We start from the raw sequence: 25,047 nt of genomic DNA, 5'->3' as shown, positions 1-25,047 counted from the left end.
ACAGTTCATAACAACGTTAATAATGATAATATGCAAATGGAAGCCAAAGTATGTCCATTATCAATGCAATACAAAGCCAGAAGAAACAAGATTAGACAATTTGTACATTGATTAACAAAATCTTTATAAATAAATTATTTAATGGAAAATGAATTTCATAAGTCACAAAGTGACCATGATTACGAATGTTGGGGTGATAATCAAATATATGAAGAGAATTGTCGCTAATAATATTCACAGTGAAGATAATAATGTTGAACATTCACATACTGCGTTTAGGAAAAGAAGAATGAACATTTTAATAGACAAAGATACTGAAATACAAGTAGCTCATGAACATAAGCATAAATTAAGAAGAAGTGTGGTGTGAAAATAGATGTGATTTTTGCTACAAATATTACAGATTTGTTCAGAATTAAAAAGAAAGATTCAGATCTGGTCACTGAATCATGAACTTTTTTAGACTTAAGTCAGAGTTTGTACATTCTCTTAAAATTTCATCATAGATAACACATGAATTTTAGGAGAAACTTAATTAAGTTAATTTGATATACATGAATATTTGAACATCTCTGTTCGTGTTTATGTACAGACTAAAATTGTTTTACTTGTGAATAATACCTACTAAATAAACTTATTTCACGCAGACAAAATCATACTGACTTGTATTCTTAAATAATTATTAAAAACTAATCTCTTGGGATTTCTGCAGGTATTACGGGCTGGCAGAGAATGATAAGTACTGTCATTAAAATTCATCTTCTTGTACCAAGAATCAGTCTGCATTTTAAGTCACCTGAGTCACTCAGGTGACCTATTGCGATCTGTTCTTGTCCGTCGTAGTGCGTCGTCCGTTATCATTTGATCATTTCAGTTTCTTCTTTGGAACCGCTGAACCAATTCCAACAAATTTTTGCATATAGCATCTATGAGTAAAGGGGAATAAAAATTGTGAATTTCATGTCCCCCCTGAGGCCTGAGAGATGGGGCTAAAACCACAAAAATTACTGCAGTCTTTAAAAATCTTCTTCTTTACTCCTGGACATCAAACAGTCAAACTGTCGGCATGTTTGTAATAGGCATGGAGTCCTCTACCAAAATTGTAAAATTCATGGCCCTTCGGTCGGGGTTCTTGGGCTAGGAAGGGGCTATATAGATAATATAGTGTAAGTCCATTATTTCTTTCAAAATCTTCTTTTCTGCTCCTGGGTTTTTAAACAGACTAAGTAAGTACATAACTACGATGAGCAAGGGTGCCTCTTGCAAAACTGTGAATTTCATGGCCCATGGGTCAGGGTTCTAGTGGTAACGTTAGGGCGGGGCTCTATTAATTATATACTGAAAAAGCATTAATTGTTCGAAAATCGTCTTCTCTGCTCCTGGGTATTATTTAAACAAACTAAGTGCATGGTTATGTTAAGCAAGGATGCCTCTTACAAAATTATGAAATTCATGGCCCCGTGGTCAGGGGTTCTGGAGAAAGGGGGGGGGGTGCTCTATTGATTATATAGTGAAAAAGCATTTTTTTTTCAAAATATTCTTTTCTGTTCCTGGTGATAAAGAAAAGAAACTAATTGATAATTATGATAAGCAAGGGTGTCTCTTCAGAATTATGAGTTGCATATCCCCTAGGTCAGATGTTCTGGTGTAACGGTGGGGCTATTGATAATATAGTGAACATGTATTAGTTTTATTAAATAATCATGTCTGCTCCTAAGTATTGAGCAGATAAACAAAGTGCATAATTATGAAAAGGAAGGGTGCTTCTTGCAAAAATTTTAAAACTTGTGGTCGCAGAGTTAGGGGTGGTTCTAGTGGTTTTTAGGGGGTGGACTTTTTTGATAATATTATGTGAATTTGTTAATTCTTTGAAAAATTCAACTTAGTGCATAGTTATGATGATTAGGGTAACCCTTCCAAATTTGTGAAATGCATGACCCTGGGTCATGAATTCTGGTGTTAGGGTTGGACTGTGTTGAGTCTTTAGCAAAAATGCATTATTTCTTTGAAAATCGTCTCTCCTCCTGGACATATCGGAGGCAAACAGAGTAAAAGTTTTAATAACCAGGAGTATTTTTACCAGATTTGTGAACATCTAGACCATTTGGTCAATCTGTTCCTGGCCAGGGCTCTATCAATTTGTATTTTACAGAGAGAAGTAATTCCCCATTGCCATTCACATTTGGTAATAAATCACTATAAATAGTGTATTTGAAAAGTTAATAGAATAAGGGAATGATGCAATAATACAAAAAAGTACTTTCATAGTTTTAATAATCAGGTAGACTTGTAAATAATAGATAAATAAAAATCAGACGAAAATAACTTATTAAATGTTCTTCAAAGACCAAGAGAGGCCAATGCGAGAGGTAATAATATGGGGTTTAAAAATAGTAAAGAAGCAATGATATTTTTTTAAAGGTCTGCGTGGTGATAGTGATAAATGGGGAGGGGGGGGGGGCAGATTAGAACTTACTTTATGAGTTGTAACTGAATACTATATGAACTTTTTCGTTGATCCTGATCATTCTATTTCTCTTGCTTTTGGGCAACAAAACTTCATCTATCAGTTTATTTTATAGTATATGGATCCTTTAAATTCTTGTATTGTACTCAGGTGTTAAGGCCATTGGGCCTCTTGTTTATTTTTCAACTCGTTTCAGTTTTTCATCAGAGTAATTGGTTTTTTTTTTCTACAATATCTATGTAGTTTTTGGAGATCAAATCGTTCAACAATCAGTCAGAAATCCCATGGCTTAAAGTACAAACAATTTCTAAAACGAGGCAAGCTATTGACAAATAAGTTGATGAAATAAGGATTTCAACAGTGTCGTTTGAAGTCAACATGGGTCCTAATTATGCTCCTTTATTAGACGAAGTGTTTTAATATTCCTTTGAAGCAAAATTCATTCAAAAACCTTCTACATGAGAAGAAGAAAACACATTCTGTGGCCTTCATTGAGACGTATCGACGAAGTTTTATCAAATAACAATAGTTACTCCCATTCATATGTCGATTCGATATATCCCAGTGAATTTGAAATAAAAGACACCATAGAGTCTGCCAAATTTGTTTCATATTTGGATGTTTTACTGACTATTGACGATAAGGGGCCAACTTACAACTAAATTGTATGACACACGAGATGAGTCAAATTTAGTATTATAACAATGGCTTAACCAGTCAAAATACAACCCATTGATAAGTTGTATTTGCAAACAATGTCATTATAACGACCATATAATTTTTTTTGAAATACTGACTTTAAACGACGTTGTTGAAATTCGTCAACATCAACTTATTTTGACTGCGGATTATTCTATAAATGTATTATTTTTCTAAATATATGCATATATATGCATAAATTATGCATAGCTTAAATTTAAATTGGGATGTTCATCATAAATTTAAGTGGATTAGATTAAAAAAGTTTGAAACTACCTTACGATAATGACCTTCACATTTAAAGCATTTACAAGCATACGTACACGTACGAAGTATTCGAGTAACTTATTGAGCTCTCTCTTTGCTAAACAAAAAAATTATAACGACCATATAATTTTTTTTGAAATACTGACTTTAAACGACGTTGTTGAAATTCGTCAACATCAACTTATTTTGACTGCGGATTATTCTATAAATGTATTATTTTTCTAAATATATGCATATATATGCATAAATTATGCATAGCTTAAATTTAAATTGGGATGTTCATCATAAATTTAAGTGGATTAGATTAAAAAAGTTTGAAACTACCTTACGATAATGACCTTCACATTTAAAGCATTTACAAGCATACGTACACGTACGAAGTATTCGAGTAACTTATTGAGCTCTCTCTTTGCTAAACAAAAAAATTATAACGACCATATAATTTTTTTTGAAATACTGACTTTAAACGACGTTGTTGAAATTCGTCAACATCAACTTATTTTGACTGCGGATTATTCTATAAATGTATTATTTTTCTAAATATATGCATATATATGCATAAATTATGCATAGCTTAAATTTAAATTGGGATGTTCATCATAAATTTAAGTGGATTAGATTAAAAAAGTTTGAAACTACCTTACGATAATGACCTTCACATTTAAAGCATTTACAAGCATACGTACACGTACGAAGTATTCGAGTAACTTATTGAGCTCTCTCTTTGCTAAACAAAAAAATTAATGTTAACGCACATGTTTCATTCTAACTTGTATTATTTAAATAGATTTCACGATCAGTTCGTCCTGGTCCCAGCTGATAAAGCGGGTAACAACTTTTTTTTGTTTGGAAGTCTCATTATTTTAATTGTATTTTGGAGGAGCTTGGATTTGATTCTATTTGATTTGATGTCGGTTTTCAATATTTTTTAATATTCCCAACAATGAAAATGAATTTCAATTATCATACTCGATACATACCAATGAGCTTGAAATAAAAGAGTCTGACACATCTGTTTCATATTTTGGTATTTTACTAGAAAATGACGTTAATGGTAGCCTAACAACCAAGCTTTGTCATAAACGTGATGACTTATCACAATTTCAACAGTAATGACAATTATGATATAGAATCAAGGCCAAAGACGATTGGATTTCAGAAAATACGCATTGATCCTTTGTAAATAAAGAAGTTTGATTTGTAACTGAACGTCCATGGTCATTTATCAGGTTGATCTCCCTCTAGAAAGCAAGAAAAGCCTATTCATTCACTAATTACGTCAGCCCGAAGGAAGTCTACAGCTACATTTAAACTGCATAAAATTGAGCTGTTAGTGTCTCCCCAAGTTTCTGGGGCTTAAAATTTCAAAAATGTCTGTAATTTTCCTGAAAGGAATTAAATTGGTTTTCTAAAGATTTAAAACTTTGCAAAAATTTTTAAATAGCTGCTGCTTACTCCTTTAAGCTCTAGTATTATTGCACGTTGGGATCAGTTCGGTATGACAAAAACAAAGTTTTTTGTTATGTTTCTTCCTGTTGTAAATACCAGCAACATATACATGGCCATAAAAATATAGCATAGGTGCTTTTTTTTCCTTCTTTTTTTTTTTTTAAACAATATTTATTCAAAATAATGAATTGATTGGGTAACAGGCAATGCCTATAAATACCCTCTCTACAAGGTGTTTGACATCAAAAGCAGCTCTATTAGAATGTACTATTATATTTGGATGTTAAACTAATATTGAAATGGTGAAACTTGAAGAAATAATTTTTATTAGATTTACAATCTCTATGCCTCAAAATAATTTAGGCGTTGTCCAGTTGAACTGAATAAATATGATTTCTCAAAAATTTTCAGGGCCAAGTAAGGTTTTTGCAATCTTGCTATTTTGCTGAGCAATATTTTTCAAATACTTTTTTTTTTAAAAGTTGTCCACAGCAAACACATCGTCCGCTGTATTTGAACTGAAAAAAAAAAATTTTCGGCACACACATGTTTTTCTTAAGAAAATTTAAACGAACTAATATTTCAGAATATATTAATCTTTGTTTCCATTATCTCATGATAAAACAAGACACAAAAATTTGTCATAGGATTTATTTATTATCATACCATTTTTCTTATGGAACAAAATTATTTCAAATATTCACACAATGCCCGGGCGGACAACGTTTCCTGCGTAGCCATATCCATCTTCTCTTCCTTGTCCATGGATCAATAAACCGAATCTTGTTCCATCTGTTGCTTCAACCTCATGGGCACCACCTGAAACTTTCAAGACGATGGTAAGATAATCAACTCCATTAACTTTCACAGATTTCTCTGACACAAAGGAATCAGGCGACAGCGGTTTTTTGTTGAGACGCAGATACTTCTTGGCCTTAGAGGAAATCATGATTGTCATATAATTGGCATCGAAACCTTTAGGAATCGGCACATAGTATTGATGAATATACTGCGACATCCCGGGTACCATTGTCATGTATGGATCGCCACCGCCTCGACGACTGATTCGAACGGCAAAAGTAAGAACCAAAACGGGCTTATCCGACTTGATGACTGTGATGCTTTTATCTTTCACTTCGATATCAATATGGCGAGATTTTTGCAATGATTTATTTGCCTTCACGCCGTCGATTTCGTACTTAATTTTTGTGCTGGACAACGCAATGATTCGAATCATGCCTCCACTCCTTCGAAGGCTTGGGGGAACTATAAATGTTGTGTCAAAATCAGTAGTAGGAGGAAGCTGTTCCACGAGATGACTGCAGTAACCGTGTCTCTTCAGTTTATTACATCTGTTTCCTGCAAATACTGCAATGGGTTTCGATGATTCAATTATCGTTCCGGTTAGGTCGCGATTGTGAGATATCTGGAAGTCCTCAAATTGATTCAGGTTAAACGTCATTTTATGACCAGTCTTATACTTTTTGTTTTTGAATTTAAGAACGTGTCCATCGTCTATGTTGAAGGTTACAGAAACTGTTGTATTATTCTCTGCAGCAACAAAGGCAACTTGACTGTTATAGTCAGAGGAATCTGGGTTATATGGGGCTGAGGAACCTATCAAATATCGACGACCAAGTCTTTCTACTGGGAGAATGAGTGTCGTATCTGAGGAATAACCATCGTAACTCATAGCAATTAGGGAAACCACCTCAGATGTCTCAACAATTATCCCTTTCTTCTCTTGTTTGAAATCTAGCGTTCGCATTTTAATTGGAACATCAAATTTAGTTTGTCCTTCTCTCACTTGAAGAGATCTAGAAACCTTTGCTTTCATGTTAGTAGGTAACGTGGAAGATGCTCTTAACGTAGCTGTGCAATTTCTTCTAGAGGCGATGTAAAGTCTGGAATAATGGTCTTTGTAGCTAAAGTAATCAACTGCGTTTTCCATAAACAATACCAAAAACTTCTTTCCTAAGCTTCCTGTAAAATATTATAATACCATAAAAGCAATTTTCTCCTACTTTTTTTCTTAATGTTATACAATAGGACTGATAAGATATTGATACTATTAAACGAAAAATGTGTATTTTATGTACCTGTACACGTAAATCCGTCTCCATAAAAGCCAAAAGAACATTTACACGTACCAAACTCGCTACATTGTCTTTCTCTGCATGTGATAGAATCTGGAACGTAAATTGTACTTTCATATTGAGTTATCGAATTCTTTTAACTTTCAGTAAATCCTACAGATTTTTTTTTTTTTTTTTTTTTTTTTTTTTTTTTTGTACAAGTGTAAATAACAATATCTTAGTTAATGATTTACCCTTTTCTGGACAAGCAATATTTGTAGAGCATTTCCTCCTTAACTTTTGTTGTGCTTTTCCTCGGCAGTTATTGCCCCCATATCTCGGCTTAGGAGAATTGCAATCTCTTTTCTTGTAGAATATCTGTACCCCAGTCCCACATGTTACAGAGCAAGGTGACTTCGGCATTAGCGCGGTCCATTTCCCCCATCTACCATTAACTTTAATGTAAATGAAAAAAAAATGTTTAAAAACTCGGATGTACTCATATTCTAATACATTTGAATGTAATACTTATCCCATTTGAACGAATAACTACATATCAGCCTTAGCCTCTTTTCATACATATGTGTATGCACGCATAATAATTTGCAGGGTATTAGATATAAACTATTAGACTTGTGATCCTCGTTAACGGTCTAAATGAAGGAAAATTGAAGCTACCTGGACACTGTTTGCCAGAAAAACACGATCTTGTCGTAGAATCTGTTTTTTGTCCGCTACAACTTCTTCCTCCGTATTTTGGAGCTGGATTGGTGCATGACCGAGATCTTGTAAATTTTCGAATTCCTGATCCACAAGTCACAGAACATGAGCCCTGAGGCTTCCAAGAATCCCATGCTGACCATCCGCCATGAACTTTGCAACATAATAAAATCTAACTTATATAACAATGATATATAGAGATATTAAAATTCGAATACCATATTTTTGGTAGAGTCTAAATTCACTTCAAAGATAATTGATGATTAGATGACATTGCAAACTTATTTTCAGTCAACATTATTCAATTGTCTCCTTCTCATGCATTTTGTTTTATTTCACTTATTTTCAGGATGGGTGTAGGAGCTGGGGGCGCATCATTTCTAGGTTTTCTTTTTCATTATTTTCAATCAACACCACTTTATTTGAAAAAAAATTGGAGCAATATTCAAATGCAAGCTCATGACAAAAACTTTAATCTCTTTTCAAAATTATTTTATTATTTGAAGTTATAACTTAAGTATATTTTCAGTTCATTGTCTCGAGAACAGTAGGTATGCTTTCGAAAGTGTCATTTAAAAGTCTTAAGATATGACTTATTGTGTCATAGGATAAAACTTAGGATGGTCCTAAGACAGTTTTTAGGATGATATAACTAGGAGAGATTTGGGAGATAATTCTTAAAAAATTCTTGGAAAAAGGTTAAAAGATTGGATTGTATGAATATTTCATTGTGATAGGACTTGCATAGCTAACAGATAAATTAATTTTATATAATTAACAAACTGACAAACGGACGTAAATTACTTTTACTATAGTAAATAGTCTAATGGATAGTGTAAAGGGAACTTATACAACTTTGCTTATAAGCAACTCAACTTTTCTTTGATACGATAGGGTCTCCTTCAATTTCATGCAGACCTCGACTAAGAAATGACCACTGAAGCTTTAAATTTCAGCGTATATTGATCAGAAAAAGAAATTTCAATTTCTCCATTTTTTTTTCAAATACATCTGGACGAAATGGAGAACTACATAAAGATAAATTTTAACAAATTCACTAATGTTGTCATCAACAATTCCAATCCTTAATTAGTTCAACTCATTAATTGTTTTAGATAACATTCTAATGGCACATTACGATTGTGCAATTTTAAGTACTTAGGAACTAGGAAGGTGACGGTTGTAGAGAGTAAAGGACGTTTTTTTTTTTCATCTTAGGACGGGTGTGCAATATCTTAACTTTAGGAGCAAACTTAGATATCATGCTTGCAGATGGCTTTTTTTTAGAAGTTTCGTCGGTTGTTTTAATGTGTGGTTGTTTTACGTGCCTTAATGTTTCACTCGTGTTGGTACGCTTCCAATTGCTTGTGCAAGAATACAAGTTATGAACTGCATTCAGCAATTATAGCCATAGAGTTGCATGGGATCCTTTGTGTGCCAGGATTAACTGCCACAAGTTTATGCAATCTCGGTCTCCATGTCCAGCAGTCGGATTCGAACTCGCGACACAAAAACCAATTCATTACTCCGCGAATTGAAGCAAGGTTTAATTCATATCATGTATCAAAGAGAAATAAAGATCAATATATCAAATACCTTCACAATATTTTCTAAAGCATCTCTTATAGTCATTATCGTAATTGTAGCCATAGCAAGATTGTCCACCATATTTGGGGCTTGGATTACTGCAGCTTCGTAATCGTCTAAACCTCTCCGTTCCATGGCCACAAGTAACAGAACAACCGGAAATTTGCGACCAGCTACTCCAGCTTCCCCATTTTCCATTTACTACAAGCACATTTTCTTGCTGCATCATAACATGATATAGTTCAAATCAAAAAAAAGATATATTTAAAATTTGATATATTTGAATTTGGTCATATTTTTCTCAATGTATTTGTTAAACATAGATATGTTAGAGTCTAAAGTCAGATTTTTAATTGTGTAGTGAAATACCTGGGCAAGTTTTTGAACAACAGGCATTTTTCGAATTATACTTCTTGAAGCTGTTCAAGTAAATGTTCAACATATTAATTGTCTATATAAAATAGATACCTCAATGCATCAAATGAATACATGTACTGAATTGCTTAATGCTTTATGTATATGAATTTTCAGTTTCATATGATTACCTTCCGGTAACACATCGTTTGCGCCATAACCATCCACAGCCACGTGTAAAGTAGCCAGTTGTTGTATATTTCTTGAGACATTGATATGTTCCACGGCCTGTATAAAGGCTATCGCAGTGATTTCGGCAATAAGCATTTACGAAAATGCGCTGTCCAATACAAGCGAAGAAGACTAAACCCAATAATATGGACTTTGTCATCCCTTTAAACCAAATAAGTTGTATGGTTAGAACAGTTTTATATATTTGAGAATATTTTGTTAAACAAATTTCGGTTTATAATAATTTTAAACATGTATTTTAATGTAAAGATTTGTTTGCATCAGAAATCTTGATTCGACAAAGAGAATTTTAAGTGAAAAAAAATCAACTACAATACTTAACTTTGATAATATCACCACAAACCGCTGCCAAAGGAATGAAGAAGCAGACCAATAGCATGCAGGCGTTTGATCTTATCGTTCTTCTCTAGTTTCATATTTTGTCACGCAAGGAAAGCATTATTGGTATCTAACACGAAATTTGCACCATTTGTTGCGAGTTATTTAATATACATATTTTTATCGATTTTTTCCGTACTCTCGATTTTTTTCTTTTTGGAAAAAAACATTAATTGAGATGCTTATACCTTAATTTGTGTTATTATTGCACAGAAAAACAAATACATTATATATCCATGAAATTTTCCGTACATTTTATACCTTTTTAAAGACAAGAAAGAATTTTTTTCTTCATGCATTTGTTTTATTTTTCAGTGATTCAACATCGTTACCATCTTTGAAAAAATACCAAAGAAGGAATTTGAAACGATGGTTCACTATGAAACTTTTATAATGTTGGCAGCATAGCCATAGCTGTCTCCATCCTTTTGACCATGAATCATTAGACCAAACCTTGACTTATCAAGGGTCTCAACTTTATGCCCACCAGCGTCCACCCTTACAATTAATACCAGATATTTCTCTCGTTCAGCTTGAACTCTGATTTCCGAGGAAATATTATCATCAAACAAGGCCTTGTCATCAATCCGTAGTTTGGCCTTTGATGCTGCTTTTACCATGATGGATAGATAATTTTTCGTATATCCATTAGGAACGAGAATGTAATAACCACTGAGATACTGGTTGAAGCCGGGAACAACAGACATGTATGGGTCACCTTCCCCACGTCGACCCAACCGCACAGCAAAGCTTAAAACCATTATTGGTCCATCAGCTTGAATATAAATGGAGTGGTGGCCATAAATCTCAACGTCCTTGGATGTACCTGGCTTCAACACTTTTTCCCTCTTTGAATCGTCGAAATGAAATATTACTTTTGTCTTCTTAGCCGCAACAATGCGTACTCTAGTCCCACTACTTTCTAGGCTTGGGGGTACAATGAACTGGTTATCTAAATTATCCACTGGAGGAAGTTGTTCAATTAAGTGACTGCAATACCCAAACCTCTGTAATTTATTACAGCGATTCCCAGAGAAAACGGCAATGGGTTTGTTTGATTCAACAAAAGTTCCGGTGAGATCTGATGTATGAGAGAACTGGAAATTTTCGAGCCTGTTTAACTTAAAATTTATCTTATCACCATTCCTGTATTTCAAATTCTGATACAAAAATGTGCCTTTAGATTTCAGTTTCAAGGTGACTTTTACGGTTGTGTCGTTGTGAAGTGCAGCGATAGCCACCTGGCTCTTATGGGACGAATCTCGCGAGGAATAAGGTTCTGTTGACCCAACAACGTACTTTGTCCCTAGTCTGTCTGTTGGAAGAATAAGAGTACTGTCTGACGAGTATCCATCATGGTTGAGTGTAAAGACAGAGACTGGTTCTGATGACTCCAGTATCATTGCTTTGTTTTCTGTCTTAAAATCTATACTTCGCATCCGAGCTGGTATTGATAATGTAGTTGCCCCTTTATTGATGCTGTTGATACGATTGTTTAAAGATTTTAAAAGATAATTGTTTGACGAATCCAAAGATAGTTTGCTAGCTGCTTGAGAAGCAATGAGAATTTCTGTTGATCTGTTACTATCATTTTGGGTGTCTTTCACATCTATGGTCTCCATGAAAAGCACCAAAAATCTTTTACCTTGACTCCCTTTATTAAAGATATATTGCATTTGATAGATTACTTGATATTTTGTGACTAAAATAAGCAAAAAAGTAAAGTATTTGTCTCGAAATAGATTCCAAACCTTTGCAGTTGAATCCATTCCCATAGAACCCAAATGCACAGCCACATTCCCCGTATCTACTACAGGTTTTTTCCATGCACACGGGATGATCTAGAAACAAAAAAAATCGTGCAAAACCCGTTTTCGAAAAAGGCTCACACATATCATATTATAATTTAGTTACCTTCAAAGGGACAGTCTTTCAAAACGCATTTCTTGTGTTTTATTTCCTTTGCTTTTGTTTGATCACAATCCTTTCCTCCGTTTCGTGGAGTTGGATTATTACATTTATGTGTTCGCATATACTTCTGTTGTCCATTTCCACATGTGACAGAGCATTTTCCAATTTTCTCCCATTCACCCCAAGAGGACCAAGCACCATTCACTTCAATAAAAATTCTTTATCTTATTGTTCGTTTTAACTACAACCTATACACATAGTTGTTTTTAAAAGCATAACTAAAAAATTACCTGGACAAAAGTCTTTACTGCAATCACGTACTCTTATTTCTGTTTTCTTTCCAATACAATCTCTTCCTCCATACTTTGGACCATTGCAGGAACGTGACCGACTTTGTTTTAAGACACCTTTCCCACAGGTAACTGAGCACCATCCTTGAGACGCCCAAGTGCTCCAGTTCTTCCAAACACCATCGACTTAAATGAAATTTTATTGAATGTTAAAAGTGTGAAACTACATGTAAATTGCTCTGTTTTGGGACCTATGTACAATAATAAATCATGCGATATTTCTTTTGTATAATTCTCTTTTAAAATTTGTTGCCCTTGTATTTTCAAGGAGAACAGAGAACACTTGGAATGACGTATTAACAATAATGATATCGTTGTCAAACCTGGGCATTTCTTGATGAAACAGCTATTATGCTTATATTCATTTCTTGATCCATAACAAGTTCTTCCTCCATATTTTGGTGTAGGATTATTACATTGCCGTGACCTTTTGAAGGTTTGCGTACCTCTTCCACAGGTTTTTGTGCAGAAGGTTGACATCGACCAACTGCTCCATTGTTCCCATCGCCCGTTTACTGTACAATATTGAAGCATTTAATATATACATCATATAATTTTATAATTCAAAGAAAAAAAAAACACTTTGATAAATCCTATCATATTCTTCATATTGTCCTTTATTTGCATAATACATGTGCACTTAAAATTAGTCCGGGTTTAAAGTAGATTTTTTTTTATATTCTGAATGCTTTATTCTTGCTTATTTCTTACAGTAATAAAAAAAAATTAATTAAATGCTTAACTTTGACCTTATATACTTCAGGAAGAATATAATTTTAGAATTTTGTGAAAATATAAAATACTTAATGATGACAAAATTTGTAAATACATGTATTGGATATAATTCAACATGCAATACATGTACATTACGCGAATATTGCGCACGCCCTTTTATTTCTCATCTAACCTGAACAGGTTATGTCACAGCATTTATACTTCGTAGTGTAGTAAAGATAGCTGAAAAAGTATATTAAATTTTACATTAAAAATGACTGATTATATATTTAAATTGTGCAATTTTATGTCGAAGGCCATAATAAGTTACACATTGAAGCTACACCTACGTTCCTTTCGGACACCGACTTCGCCATAAAAAGCCACAAGAACGGTAGGAGGTTCCTTGCATTGTTTGCTTATAGGAACAAGGCTTTGTTCCTTTACCAGTCCGGTATTTGTCACAGCGGTTCCGGCATGCACTTTCAACATTAGTTACAATTATGCATATAATGCACGTGACAATCACTGATCTAACAGCCAGCATCCTTTAATTTAAAAGATTGGTCTTCAAAAGAATGTTAGCAATTGTTTGGGACAATGATATATTCTATAATTCTAAGTTAGTGCATCGGTTATAATATGATACATATTTTAATTCACAGATTTACGTAATTCACATGTATACATTGCTATCTGTATTAAAATGAGGACAAATGAATATAATCAACTTCAGACAAAAGAAGGAAGTTATTTAAAGCTGCTTGATTCAAATGCTAATAATTCTTTTTTACAGAAATTTTAGTTCAAATTTTAATGATTTTTGTTTTAAATTATGCAATTCATTTTAATTCATTTAATTTTATTTTTAATATATTTATGTATAAACGTTTGAAAAGGAAACTTTGTAAGAATAATATGAATTAATTTTACCTTTTCTAAAGACGTTGACAAGCTTGTCACACAATGCTGACAACACAGCTCGGTCATGTACAGATTGATCATCAAGATGGTATCAATTCACATTTGTTTTCATGCAAACCTCTCATTAAAACCACACGCCGTTATATTACCATGCAAATCAATATATTGAATATTTAGAAAAATTAAAAAAAAAATGTCAGGAAGCGAAAATATCTGTCTAAAAGTATAACACAAATTTCGGAAGTTTTAACAAACTTTTTTTTTCTTTCAAAGTCTATCATATTTATAAAAAAGACAAAACTATACGAAACCACAGACACTAATATTTACCTGAAGAGCTTGCAACTTCAAAATATCAATCGCAATTTAAAAAGAAAAATCATCGACCAAAAAATATCACAATTCCAATACATATAGATAAGGAGAAAGCTAGAACGGTAGTTGTCTAACAGCGCTAAATCTACCGCTTACGAAGGAAACCAATCACGATTTCATCACAATTTCTTAAGATATCTGTGTTTCGAAAAAAGTATAAACTAGTCAATAGACGAAAGATAGCCACCATTGAAGGGTAATTCAAAGTTTGTCAACAGGTCTGTAAAATGTGTAAAAACACCACATAAGGTTTGCGCTTACTATCTATTGAACATTCCTATATAAAGCTTTGTACAATGTATATTTCACAAGACAATACAAAATAATTTTTGCTGCTTATGGGATTATCATTATGAAGTTTTTAAGAAAGTAATAAAAGACCTACATTTTTTTTTTCAATGAGAAAGCCGTATTTATCTGCTTCCCAAAATGAATACATTCAATTTCTCATCAATAGTGACTAAAGTCACTATTTTATAACCCACGAAATTCCACACATACATGTATATTGCTTACACCTTTCTAAACATTTATATATTTCATAGTTTGTTAATCTTCCAAGAAAACTTAAATGCCGATGGGCAGTAGATGATATGTGATTGCATTTCATGCAACCTTCAAGAACTAACTTGAAACAGATTTTTACCTAGCTAGAGTTTGGCACAACATAAGAGGGTCAATTATTAAAGTACTTTCATCAAATTGATCATAAATTCACTGGCATTTTAATAAAGACTATTGATTACCTTAACAACATTTTGGACAATGAGCTCTATAGCTCTGGAGATATCTTAAAAGGATTTGGGAATATGTTATTTAACTCTGATTCATGGTGTAAAAAAATGGAATTGTATAACTCTATGATATTCTTACATTTTCATTTTTTTTAAATCTGAAATTAGACAGAAAGGAAAGCGTGTTAAAAGTCCCGCCTTGTTAAACTTGATCTGTCAAATATGTTAGTACTAATGTAAAATCAATAGTGCAACTAGTCTAGAATTCTCTGCAGCAAGGTAAGGTCAATTCTTTTCTTATTCGATTTGTGATTGTCTATCCTTTTAAATCAAGGCAAATTATTTGTTCATTAATTTTGCTCAAAGATTGTATTGAAATATAAACTGACATTAGAATGAATACAATGGACATACATGTAAATAAGAGTAACCAGCCCTGGAAGAAACTACATTTTGGAAGTCAATCATCGTAACTGATAATCAATATAAGGACACTCTATGCCTTTCTTAAATAAGAAAACTATATTTTTATACTCACCATTAAGTATAATAATAATTTTAAAAAAAAAATGAATATCTACTGTATGCATTTCTTTATTAAGAATTTTTATAAATAAGATGAAAAGTGCAACAGAATTGTATTGGAAAATGTATTAAAAAAAAATAATTTTCTTCAAGAAAGAACAAAAAGACTGATTGATAGGAACTCGATTGTTTACATTTATTCATTTTATATAATTTTAGAAATAATGTATCATTTTTTTACGTTCATCAGGATATGAATAAGGAGGGCTTTATGGAAGATGTCATCACGTAGCAACCCGTATTTATATCCCGATAGATATTTGCGTATATCATGCAGCTAGGACGCAGTAAGTATTGGCACAATATAAGATTACAGAAGAAACCCAAAACGCACAACCAGCTCCCAGCACTTTTCCAAATAGAAGGGATGCTATCTACGTGTTTTACCATTTTGGTCAGATCACACCTGTTTCACATAAATATTAATATTTACAAACTACTATTATAACTTAGCCCACGCCTTCACTAAAGAGAAACTACGTGTCAAATTAGTCAATGACGTCATCTCAGTCGGAACATAGAGATCGTTAGCTTTCATTCTATGTGTGGTTAATGTTATTTTGGCAAAATAAGTTGTAAATCAATTTATATTTATATTATTTATGGAAAATGAAAGCATTTTAGTGTTTATGAAAAAAGAACATTTATATCTATTCATCCACATTCATTTGTATAAAATGCGACGTCATAATTATTTTTCCGAACCCTGCATAGGCTGATGTAAATATAGGAGTCCTGAACCTAGCAGCATATGAAATAATTTAATTTTTCAAACCTCAACTGTTTAAATCGAATGCATAGAATGCGTCGACTACATGACGTCACTGTGTAATTTCGTAGACCGTTTTTGACATAACAATGAATTTGTGGTCACGTGACCAACCTGTATCTATACAGTGATAGATAAACATTGCTCAGTGTTATGTAAGGGAACATATTTGCAAATGTACGTATATATTTACACATGCAATAAATTATAATTACAATCAGTTTCGGTTATACACATATATTTTCTTTAAACATAAAGTTCCAGTCAGTTATAATTTTTGGTAAACGTTAGAAAAAAGTTCTCTCTTACAAAATTTTGAGTTTTATAAAAACCAAGAACTTTTTATACATGTTTGGCTATCGTACCAAAATAATGCATGTTATGGGGTATATAGTGAAATGTGAAGATAACAAAATTCTATCAAAATATTAATCACCAGCGTATAGTGGTTAAATCCCAACTGATTTGGATGCAAGAGCGTGTTTTGAGTATGACTAACTATTAAATTGAGGTAGGCTATTGAAATTAACATTGATGTTACAGGGCTTTAAACAGCCTTGATAAATCTCAGCATTTCGTAGATTCTATGGTCATTATAGTTGCTTTGTTTATAAAACATAGCTTATCGTTGAATGGAATATTAACATGTTTTATAGCATTTGTTAGTTCATTGTATTATATACTTATGCTGATTACGGACTACACCATATACCTGATCAATACATATCTCTCTTTGTGAGTGTGACTACGGAAAGAAAGATGCCTACATCTCCTCGGCAATTGCTCCCATCTCTGGTGTTTCCATTTTTTTTTTTTTATTGTGGGGGGGGGGGGGGGTTCCACGATTCGTATTGTTCATGGGGTGTGAGATTGATTACTTTTCTTTATCTTCACTTTTTTCATAGAGAAAAAACATCTTTTAATAAAAAACAGATCTACGGATAGTGGAACTAAAATGCAAGCATCTATATGTACTGTAAAATTAGGGTTGTTTGTCTAATATTTTAAAGTGATGTTCCCAAGTGCTAGGAGAGGGCCAGGATTAGATTTTCTCATTTCTATATATTGGATTTCATGTATATTTCTATTTATTTTTCACGAAAAGAAATTTAAGGTAATTTAGTTGAGAGATATGGCCCGTAATTCTTGTCTTTCCATGTTTTATAATATCCATATTCGTTATTAATTAATCATAAAGTTATTAAATACATAATCAATCAGAATACCATTTCGATTACTCTAGATCCAAAATTATTTTCATGTCATCTCATATTTATAGCACGGGGGAGCAATATGTTAAGATCGAAAATGTAACATAGGATGGGATGCAATGTAAAAATAAAAAAAATGTAAAAACAAATCTGAATAAAGCGTTCTTAATAGAGAAAGTACTTCCTATTGAGAAATGTATTCTTTATATAGAAAAAAAGTTGTATAAACTGTGACGTGTTTTTCTTTTAATTAATTTGATTATTTTTTCTTGTATTTTCATAAGTGAGCAGATACATGCACTATATTACGGAAGTCTAAGTCTGTTAAAAGGGTTAAAACATATCAAGTATGGGAAGCAGTTAAAATATTTGGTGGCCTCTAAATAAATAACACGCGGTCGCTAGATTAAATGTTACTCTACCCTTGCACCATGAAACGTTGACACAAGTACGACTTGCTTAATTCAGCTTTGTATTTACTTACAGAATATTTAAATCTACTTTTAGCTGCATAAGACAACATTTGCTCATTAACTCGTATATTGGAATCCTCCTCGAAGATTTCAATTCATTTTCAAATCAAATTGTTAGCCAAAGCTTTAGGCAACTATTTATGTAACGCTCATTTTCAAGAAACTGTTGAAAATTGAATGAATCTACAGTAATATTGTTCCAGCGGGCAAATCCGTTCATAAGACTCTCCCCAACCGTAAAAAATAATTCAGTCAACTAGCTGTCGGTTTCATTTGATACTAAGATTAAATTGACAGCTGTATTCTAATGAATTCCATATACGACAGCTAACTGCTAACCTCAACTTCTCACTGCTAATTGCTCACTTCCACTCTTATAAATATTATTGCGTTATCTTTAATACACAGGCTTGAATTTACCTACAAAAGCCACAAAAGAACGTTAACTGGAGTCCAGCACTGTTTACATGGAGAAAGAGGGGGAAAAGTATATCCTCTTGATATCAAAACACTAACCTCCTAACTTTCCTGATGAGCAACATAAGACAAAAGGTATTTTGGCAGAAAGGGCGGAAGATGCACACATATGTAAAGACAGAAAAGGGGGTAAAAATAAATATCTCATTTTTCTACATCTGTAGGGAAGGGGAATATTGTCACATACTATAATTTTTACTAAGGCCCTGGATAAAGATGTTTATATCTATGCACTAGAAAAACTACAGAAAAAGTAACATATTGCCTAGGGTAAAATATTTTGTCACGTGACATGTTCATATAAATAGCAGGTGCGTGCTTGAAAAGTCACTCTACCGCTCGTATAGAACGTAGGAATAGGAATGGAAACCAGTAAATTAGATGCACACATAAATGTATATGTATATATGTTATTTTACGATAAACAATAAAGTATTGCATTCGGATGTTGAATTTGAATAAAAATGTGTTGTTATAAACGTTCTGACGAGCAGCATTCCATATATATATGAGTTTGTTATTCTTTCAATCTTACTTATAAGTACAGAATAAAGAGTATAATTAATTTATATTCGGACGAAAGTAGTGACGGAGAATATAACTAAAAGTAGTGACAGTGGACATTTGGCAGTAAGGAGTTAGATTTCGTACATGGAATCCATATATTAAAGTTAAAGCAATAGACAATGCATGTATAATCTATAAGCAGAGGCAGTAATCAGTTTGCTGTGGAAGTGAGCAGTTGGCAGTAAGCAATTGACTGTCGTATATGGAATTCCATGCTGTTCAATGTAAAAGGTGACGATAAAGATAACGAACACCGAGCAATCTCATAAATCCAGTAAAGAATAAGAACCGTGAACAGGGCAGAATCACAGACCTCTGGAAACACCAGAGATGGAATCAAGTGTATAGGAGAAGTAAGCATCAATTGTCAGCAGGTCACACCCGCCTTGAGACCTATGTATTGATCAGGAAGGCGGGGTAATCCGTAATCAAAATGGTTAACAAAAATGAACCAACAATTTGGTATGAAACATGTCAGAAACATGTCAGAAAAATACCACCCTACGATATGTTGCATTTGCAATCAAGTTCGTTATAACAACCATGTAATTTGCGAAATTCTGACTTTGAAGGAGACGGTTTAAAAGTCCCGTAACAACAACTTATTGGTCAGTATTATTATTCAATCTAATTATAAGAGGAATTACAAGCTATTGCTGATGAATGTTGAAGTTTTCTTCATTGTTTCCACTTTTTTTTTAGTTACCATGGAAATCAAACTTTTCTCTGATTCATATTTAATCAACGAATAATTTTATCAGTAGAGATAAGCATTGTTTTTTTTTTCAAAATAACAACATAAGTTTAAACCTTATGACTTCAACTTCTCTTACTTATGCAGCAATATATCATTATCACCTGCTTATCGAGTTTATGTTTCATAGTTGATTTGATACGCAAGAGCATGTACTACCTACACAATTTCTAAAACAAGGCACACTAGAGACAAATAAGTTGATGATACAAGGACATCAACACTCTCGTCTAAAGTGAACATTTAGAAAATTAAGTGGTCGATACAATGACCTTGTTTGTAGATAGAATCTGTCATTATATGGTCTATACAATGACCCTTTTTCAATAGAATCTATCGTTAGGTCGAATTTTGACTGAAGTCTTTCATACAAATAGGTCATTATTTTTCACATTGAATTGTCTACGGTTTTTTTCCTTTACCCGATCATGACAAGGAGTACATGGCGGGTGTATCTGGCCGACAGTGGATGATTACTCCTGTATGGCGCACGATCGCACCTGTTTTCTCCTGTTACTTAATGTTACCGTCAATATGTTTTGGGAGCACTCTTAACAATATTGTAACTTCAAAAGCAATGTCGTGAAAGTTTCTTAAAATTACTCTCACTCGACATTCCACACACTGTCTGTAATTAGCCTTACCAACTAATTAAAAACGTCTTCATAATACTCGACACATAGTTTGCTAACAATTGTTTGATTAGCATAAGTTGGTTTTTCAGTTTTTTTCCTAATTCTTCACTGCATAATTCTGCTTTACAAGTTTCACAATGTTCAGTGAAGCCGCATATCACTTTCTATGACGTTACTAGCTCTTTTGACCATATTTTTTATGATATTTGTTTCCTCTCAGACCGGCCATCATCCGATTCAAAGTCTCTTCCACTCAAAAACTTTCTTTACCATTTATATACAAATGCACGATCTTTTCTAATATATTGACTGGTTCCTCAACTTCAGAGTTTGTTTTCGAGGTTCCCCGAGGGCAAAACAAAATTATATCTCTACTTGCAGCTTCATGACGTTCTTCAATGTCACCTTTTCTGCTTTTTTTTCAAAGAGGACTACATGTCTTCGGAAATTGATTTCTCTTTAATGAAGCAATGCACTATGTTATTATTTGGCTTTTGAAATTATATATAAAAAAGAAAACTAAATTTGAAAGTTTCATTTTTTTTCGTTCAAGCGCCATTTGTTAGAGATAAAAGTTTTGACATCATTGAGTGTATTGTTAGAGAACTACTTAATTTTGATCTTGCTCCGTGACCCTATTTTTGCAGTCTTAAATTTTAGATAATTTTGATATATGTCATGATATAAGTGAATTTTTAAATCAAATTACTTGGATTTATTGCTAGAATATGAGTTCCAAATTAAATTATGAAGGACGTTAAATAGAAAAAATATGGCAAAAGTCTAGGAAATTTTTGAATGACCCTCGTAGTTTGGAGTAAAAAAATGTTTTTTCTTTAAAATTTCAGGATGTCGTTCAGATGTAATCATTGCTATATCATGTGGATTTCCTATAATATTTTTTTTAACTATCTTAATCCGTAAGACTTGTCCTTTGCAATGTTTGTTTCCTGTGGAATTATAATAGCTAAAAATCTCAAATTTACAATTTAAGGAAAATTGCCATGGAAATAGAAAACCATAACAACCAAATAATCACTTCTAAGTTTGAAAGATATACTCCTTCTTAGGCATACAGTTCAAGATAACCAGACTGATCAAAGTGTAAAAATCCATGGATTTTCATGGCAACACAAAGGTTTCATGTAGATGATTAAACATTATTTTGATCCCTTTGCTTTGATTGTAGTAAAATTAATTGCTATTGCAGCGTTTTTTTGGCGAATGAATCTCATGCACTGGTGTAAAAAAAAAAATCAAACTCAGTAGTTATACCTAGATTACAAGTAATAGAAGGTTTCACATTCGTGGCTTTTATAGCTTAACTGAAATTTACTAATGATTTACATAGTGTATGTTTAATTACGTTTAAAAAATAATTGTGTTTAAGTGAGTTTAATTAAATTATAATTGAAATGAACTTTTGATCATGATCAATGTTAGTTATCTTCAGATTTCAAAATATATATCCATATAAAGTATTAGAATATAATTGACTTTAGATAGAACTGATAATAAAAAAAAACGAACTTAGCATAATCTAATAAGACAGGACCATTTATATATAATTATCGCAAATGCTTTTGAATTATACGCAAAATGTCTCATGTGTAAAACTGCATAATCAATTTTATGACCAAATCACTTTGAAAAATTAATATCATTATAATGACAAAAGATTTTTTTATTCTTATGTAATGATTAAATTCTTTCAAAGAAAATTAATTTTATATGTTGAAATACTAAAATATATAATAATAAAAAATTAAGTGTGTTCATGAGGATTCAATATTTAATGATAATATTATGTTTTTACATCAATACACTTATTTTAGATTGGTGTGGTAAATTGTTAGAAACATGGTAGATAAGAAATCCTTAATTCTTGCAGTACAATTGTTTACATTAGATTATTAACACCTGTTGTTTCAGATAAGAAGGCAGTATTTCAATATTATATTTATTCAGAGAGAGAGAAAACATTTGTCTTGACATCTTTAATGATTTATAAGCATTCAAGTGATTTTCCCTTCACTTTGAAATACATGTATACAAATGTTACATCGTTGAAATTTAATTAAACTGAATAAATAAATGTAGTCAGGTTGCAATGGATCACTTTGCCAAGCGAAATGATTGCTTGTGTGTTTCTGATCCTTAGCGTGTATTGCAGCCTCACTGAAGGACAAACTAAAAGTAAGTCAATATCATATAAACTTATAATAAACTATTTGAAAATTTGACTTTTTGATTCGATATATTCAATTTCACGAGGCAAAAGGACATGTTCAGTGCAAGTAACATTGAATAATATATTTTTTTCATTGAAAAACAAGATATCTGCAGCTTACTGTAAACCAACTTTTATGCGCGTGCGAGAAATATTCGCGAGTTTCGCGACCTACTCTAACTCGCGAATATTTATCGCCGTGAACCATTTATTTTGCTTTGTTTTTGTAGAGAATGTTTCCTCAGTCGAATAAAAGTTGACGCGAATAATAATTGGTTTACAGTAGCTATTAGGCAGGGGAAGCTACCCTATACCTTACGATTGCATGTATGTAACTGACCATCTCAAAATATTGTTTTACAAATTTGAAAACAATGATAGATAAATCTGGGGTTTTGCAACATTTCTTGCTCACTTTTATCACTGTTATATTCATATTTTAGGTTGTGTCCATGGAACATTTAGTCCTCATCCTACCGACTGCACAATGTATCAGGCATGTGTACATGGATACAAAATGAACATGACCTGTGTATTTGGTACTGCATGGGACCAAAAGAACTCCACATGTGTAGATGCCGCAGAAGTGGGATGTAAATTTCAAGATGACAAGCCTGGTAAAAAAAAATTTCATATTTTATATATTTATCTATTCTTATGTAGAAGTAAGTTTTGATAAATTATGTTACAAAAATATGTAAAAATGACTTACTTTTTCTATTAAAATGGTTGATAGGATAGAAACAGCGACAGAATAGAAACGCAAAGATTATCGTGTTTTTCCAGCTATTTTTATATATTATACATGTATTTTTATTTTGCAACAAAACAGTTTTTCCTCCCTTACTATAGGAAAAGTGATATCTAACGAATATTTCTTCAGAGTATGTTGATCTTAACCAGGCAAAATTCTCTGCAAACAATTTTATTTTTCAAGTACCTTATCTTTGTAAATTGAAATGAATAGTTGAAAACCTCAAAGAACGTCTTACTTGATAAAAGATCTGAGGGTCTAAAACTTTAAATTCAATGGCGTAACGTTGCGAGAATAAATCAAGATAAATATTAATTCATGATCTACACACAGAGGATCAGACATCAGCGTCAATCCAATCCATATCCACCCTAATGAGTATATCTATTTATCTTCATTCAATATTCTTTTCCACAGATTCAAAGGCGTTTTCATGTCCCTCCACGTTCGGCGAGTTCCCTGACCCAAAGAACTGTACCAAATACTATGTGTGTTCCTACGGAACAGCAACATCGATGGAATGTCAGAAAAATACAGGATGGGACCCAAAGTTAAAATTGTGCAATCATTTATCTAATTTGTCTAATTGTCCTTAATGCTGAGAATATTTCTTATCAAATAAAGAGAATTATTATACCTCATTATAATTATTCTATACAACGCGTTATATAATTATCTGATTGGTTCTAGATTATCACGTGACAGGGCCATAAAACTTCATATTTCCCTGTCGACATCATGCTTTTCATCATATTCAACCTCTTTGGAGACTTAGTGCATCTTCCCACAATAGTTATCCTTTGTTGAAGAAAACTCCAGAGAGTAGAAGACTCACAATAAACTGATTCACGTCACAACTTCTGTAAATTGATTCAGTAACATTACGTTAAAATTGAGAGTGAATTTAAGAGCGTTACCGAATGAGAAGGTTTATGTTTATTTTTAAAGTTTTTGCTTGTTCGCAAGTGAGTTAAGGCTAAGTATAGACGTTTCTATGCAAATGAACTAATAAAAACACATTAGGGCTATAATTGTTATACAGAAAAGGTAAAACTTATTTTCTAATGCAAATTTGGTACCCGCGACAAGTGATAGTCAGTACACATTATGACGTCATAGCTCTTTACTACACAAAGTTATAAAGAACATCAACAAAAACGTTTCGGCGCAAGGGCATACCCTATTTATTTTTACAGAAACATGGTCTAATTAGGGGCAGAATATTCCAAGGATTGGAGATATTGCTGCACAAATATCGACAGATCAATTGTTAAGTTACTATCTGTAAAAGTTCGAGTTGAAACGGGGTAAAAATTCATAGTCTGGTGCAAGTTTC

General features: G+C 32.6%; 3 protein-coding genes across 3 annotated transcripts; 1 reads left to right on the top strand and 2 right to left on the bottom strand.

The window, feature by feature from the left end:
* Positions 1-5,563: 5,563 nt before the first annotated feature.
* On the bottom strand, positions 5,564-9,945 carry LOC133187647 (uncharacterized). The gene is made up of 6 exons (XM_061323063.1): positions 9,810-9,945; positions 9,274-9,465; positions 7,636-7,830; positions 7,212-7,412; positions 6,982-7,071; positions 5,564-6,865 (listed from the first exon to the last, which is right to left on the bottom strand). Exons 1-6 carry the CDS (start codon positions 9,943-9,945, stop codon positions 5,583-5,585), a joined length of 2,097 nt encoding a protein of 698 aa, XP_061179047.1. The 3' UTR covers positions 5,564-5,582.
* A 639-nt stretch (positions 9,946-10,584) lies between these two features.
* On the bottom strand, positions 10,585-13,043 carry LOC133187646 (uncharacterized). The gene is made up of 5 exons (XM_061323062.1): positions 12,833-13,043; positions 12,450-12,635; positions 12,163-12,363; positions 12,000-12,089; positions 10,585-11,902 (listed from the first exon to the last, which is right to left on the bottom strand). The coding sequence occupies exons 1-5, from the start codon at positions 13,041-13,043 to the stop codon at positions 10,626-10,628; spliced, it is 1,965 nt and encodes a 654-aa protein (XP_061179046.1). The 3' UTR covers positions 10,585-10,625.
* Positions 13,044-22,859: 9,816 nt separating this feature from the next.
* LOC133187896 (uncharacterized) lies at positions 22,860-24,358 on the top strand. Its single transcript, XM_061323286.1, has 3 exons — positions 22,860-22,923; positions 23,401-23,574; positions 24,129-24,358. The coding sequence occupies exons 1-3, from the start codon at positions 22,860-22,862 to the stop codon at positions 24,305-24,307; spliced, it is 417 nt and encodes a 138-aa protein (XP_061179270.1). The 3' UTR covers positions 24,308-24,358.
* The last annotated feature ends 689 nt before the right edge of the window (positions 24,359-25,047 follow it).

This window comes from Saccostrea echinata, unplaced genomic scaffold, assembly GCF_033153115.1.
Source record: "Saccostrea echinata isolate AGI-Se365-2 ecotype Australia unplaced genomic scaffold, CSIRO_AGI_Sech_v1 ptg000015l, whole genome shotgun sequence".
NCBI classification, from domain to species: Eukaryota; Metazoa; Mollusca; class Bivalvia; order Ostreida; family Ostreidae; genus Saccostrea; species Saccostrea echinata.
The sequence above is the reverse complement of the archived record's forward strand: the minus strand, read 5'-3'. Positions and strand labels throughout refer to the sequence as shown.

Excerpts from the sequence above, each read along its gene's own strand:
- LOC133187646 (XM_061323062.1), bottom strand. The coding sequence starts at position 13,043 with ATGCTTCAATATTGTACAGTAAACGGGCGATGGGAACAATGGAGCAGT. Across the intron at positions 12,364-12,449 it reads CAGTAAAGACTTTTGTCCAG|TGAATGGTGCTTGGTCCTCT; the intron begins GTAATTTTTTAG and ends TTTTTATTGAAG. Across the intron at positions 12,090-12,162 it reads GAAAGACTGTCCCTTTGAAG|ATCATCCCGTGTGCATGGAA; the intron begins GTAACTAAATTA and ends TTTTGTTTCTAG.
- LOC133187896 (XM_061323286.1), top strand. The coding sequence starts at position 22,860 with ATGATTGCTTGTGTGTTTCTGATCCTTAGCGTGTATTGCAGCCTCACT. Across the intron at positions 22,924-23,400 it reads CACTGAAGGACAAACTAAAA|GTTGTGTCCATGGAACATTT; the intron begins GTAAGTCAATAT and ends TTCATATTTTAG. Across the intron at positions 23,575-24,128 it reads ATTTCAAGATGACAAGCCTG|ATTCAAAGGCGTTTTCATGT; the intron begins GTAAAAAAAAAT and ends TCTTTTCCACAG.
- LOC133187647 (XM_061323063.1), bottom strand. The coding sequence starts at position 9,945 with ATGCTTATTGCCGAAATCACTGCGATAGCCTTTATACAGGCCGTGGAA. Across the intron at positions 7,413-7,635 it reads TTCTGGCAAACAGTGTCCAG|TTAATGGTAGATGGGGGAAA; the intron begins GTAGCTTCAATT and ends TTTACATTAAAG. Across the intron at positions 6,866-6,981 it reads AGACGGATTTACGTGTACAG|GAAGCTTAGGAAAGAAGTTT; the intron begins GTACATAAAATA and ends AATATTTTACAG.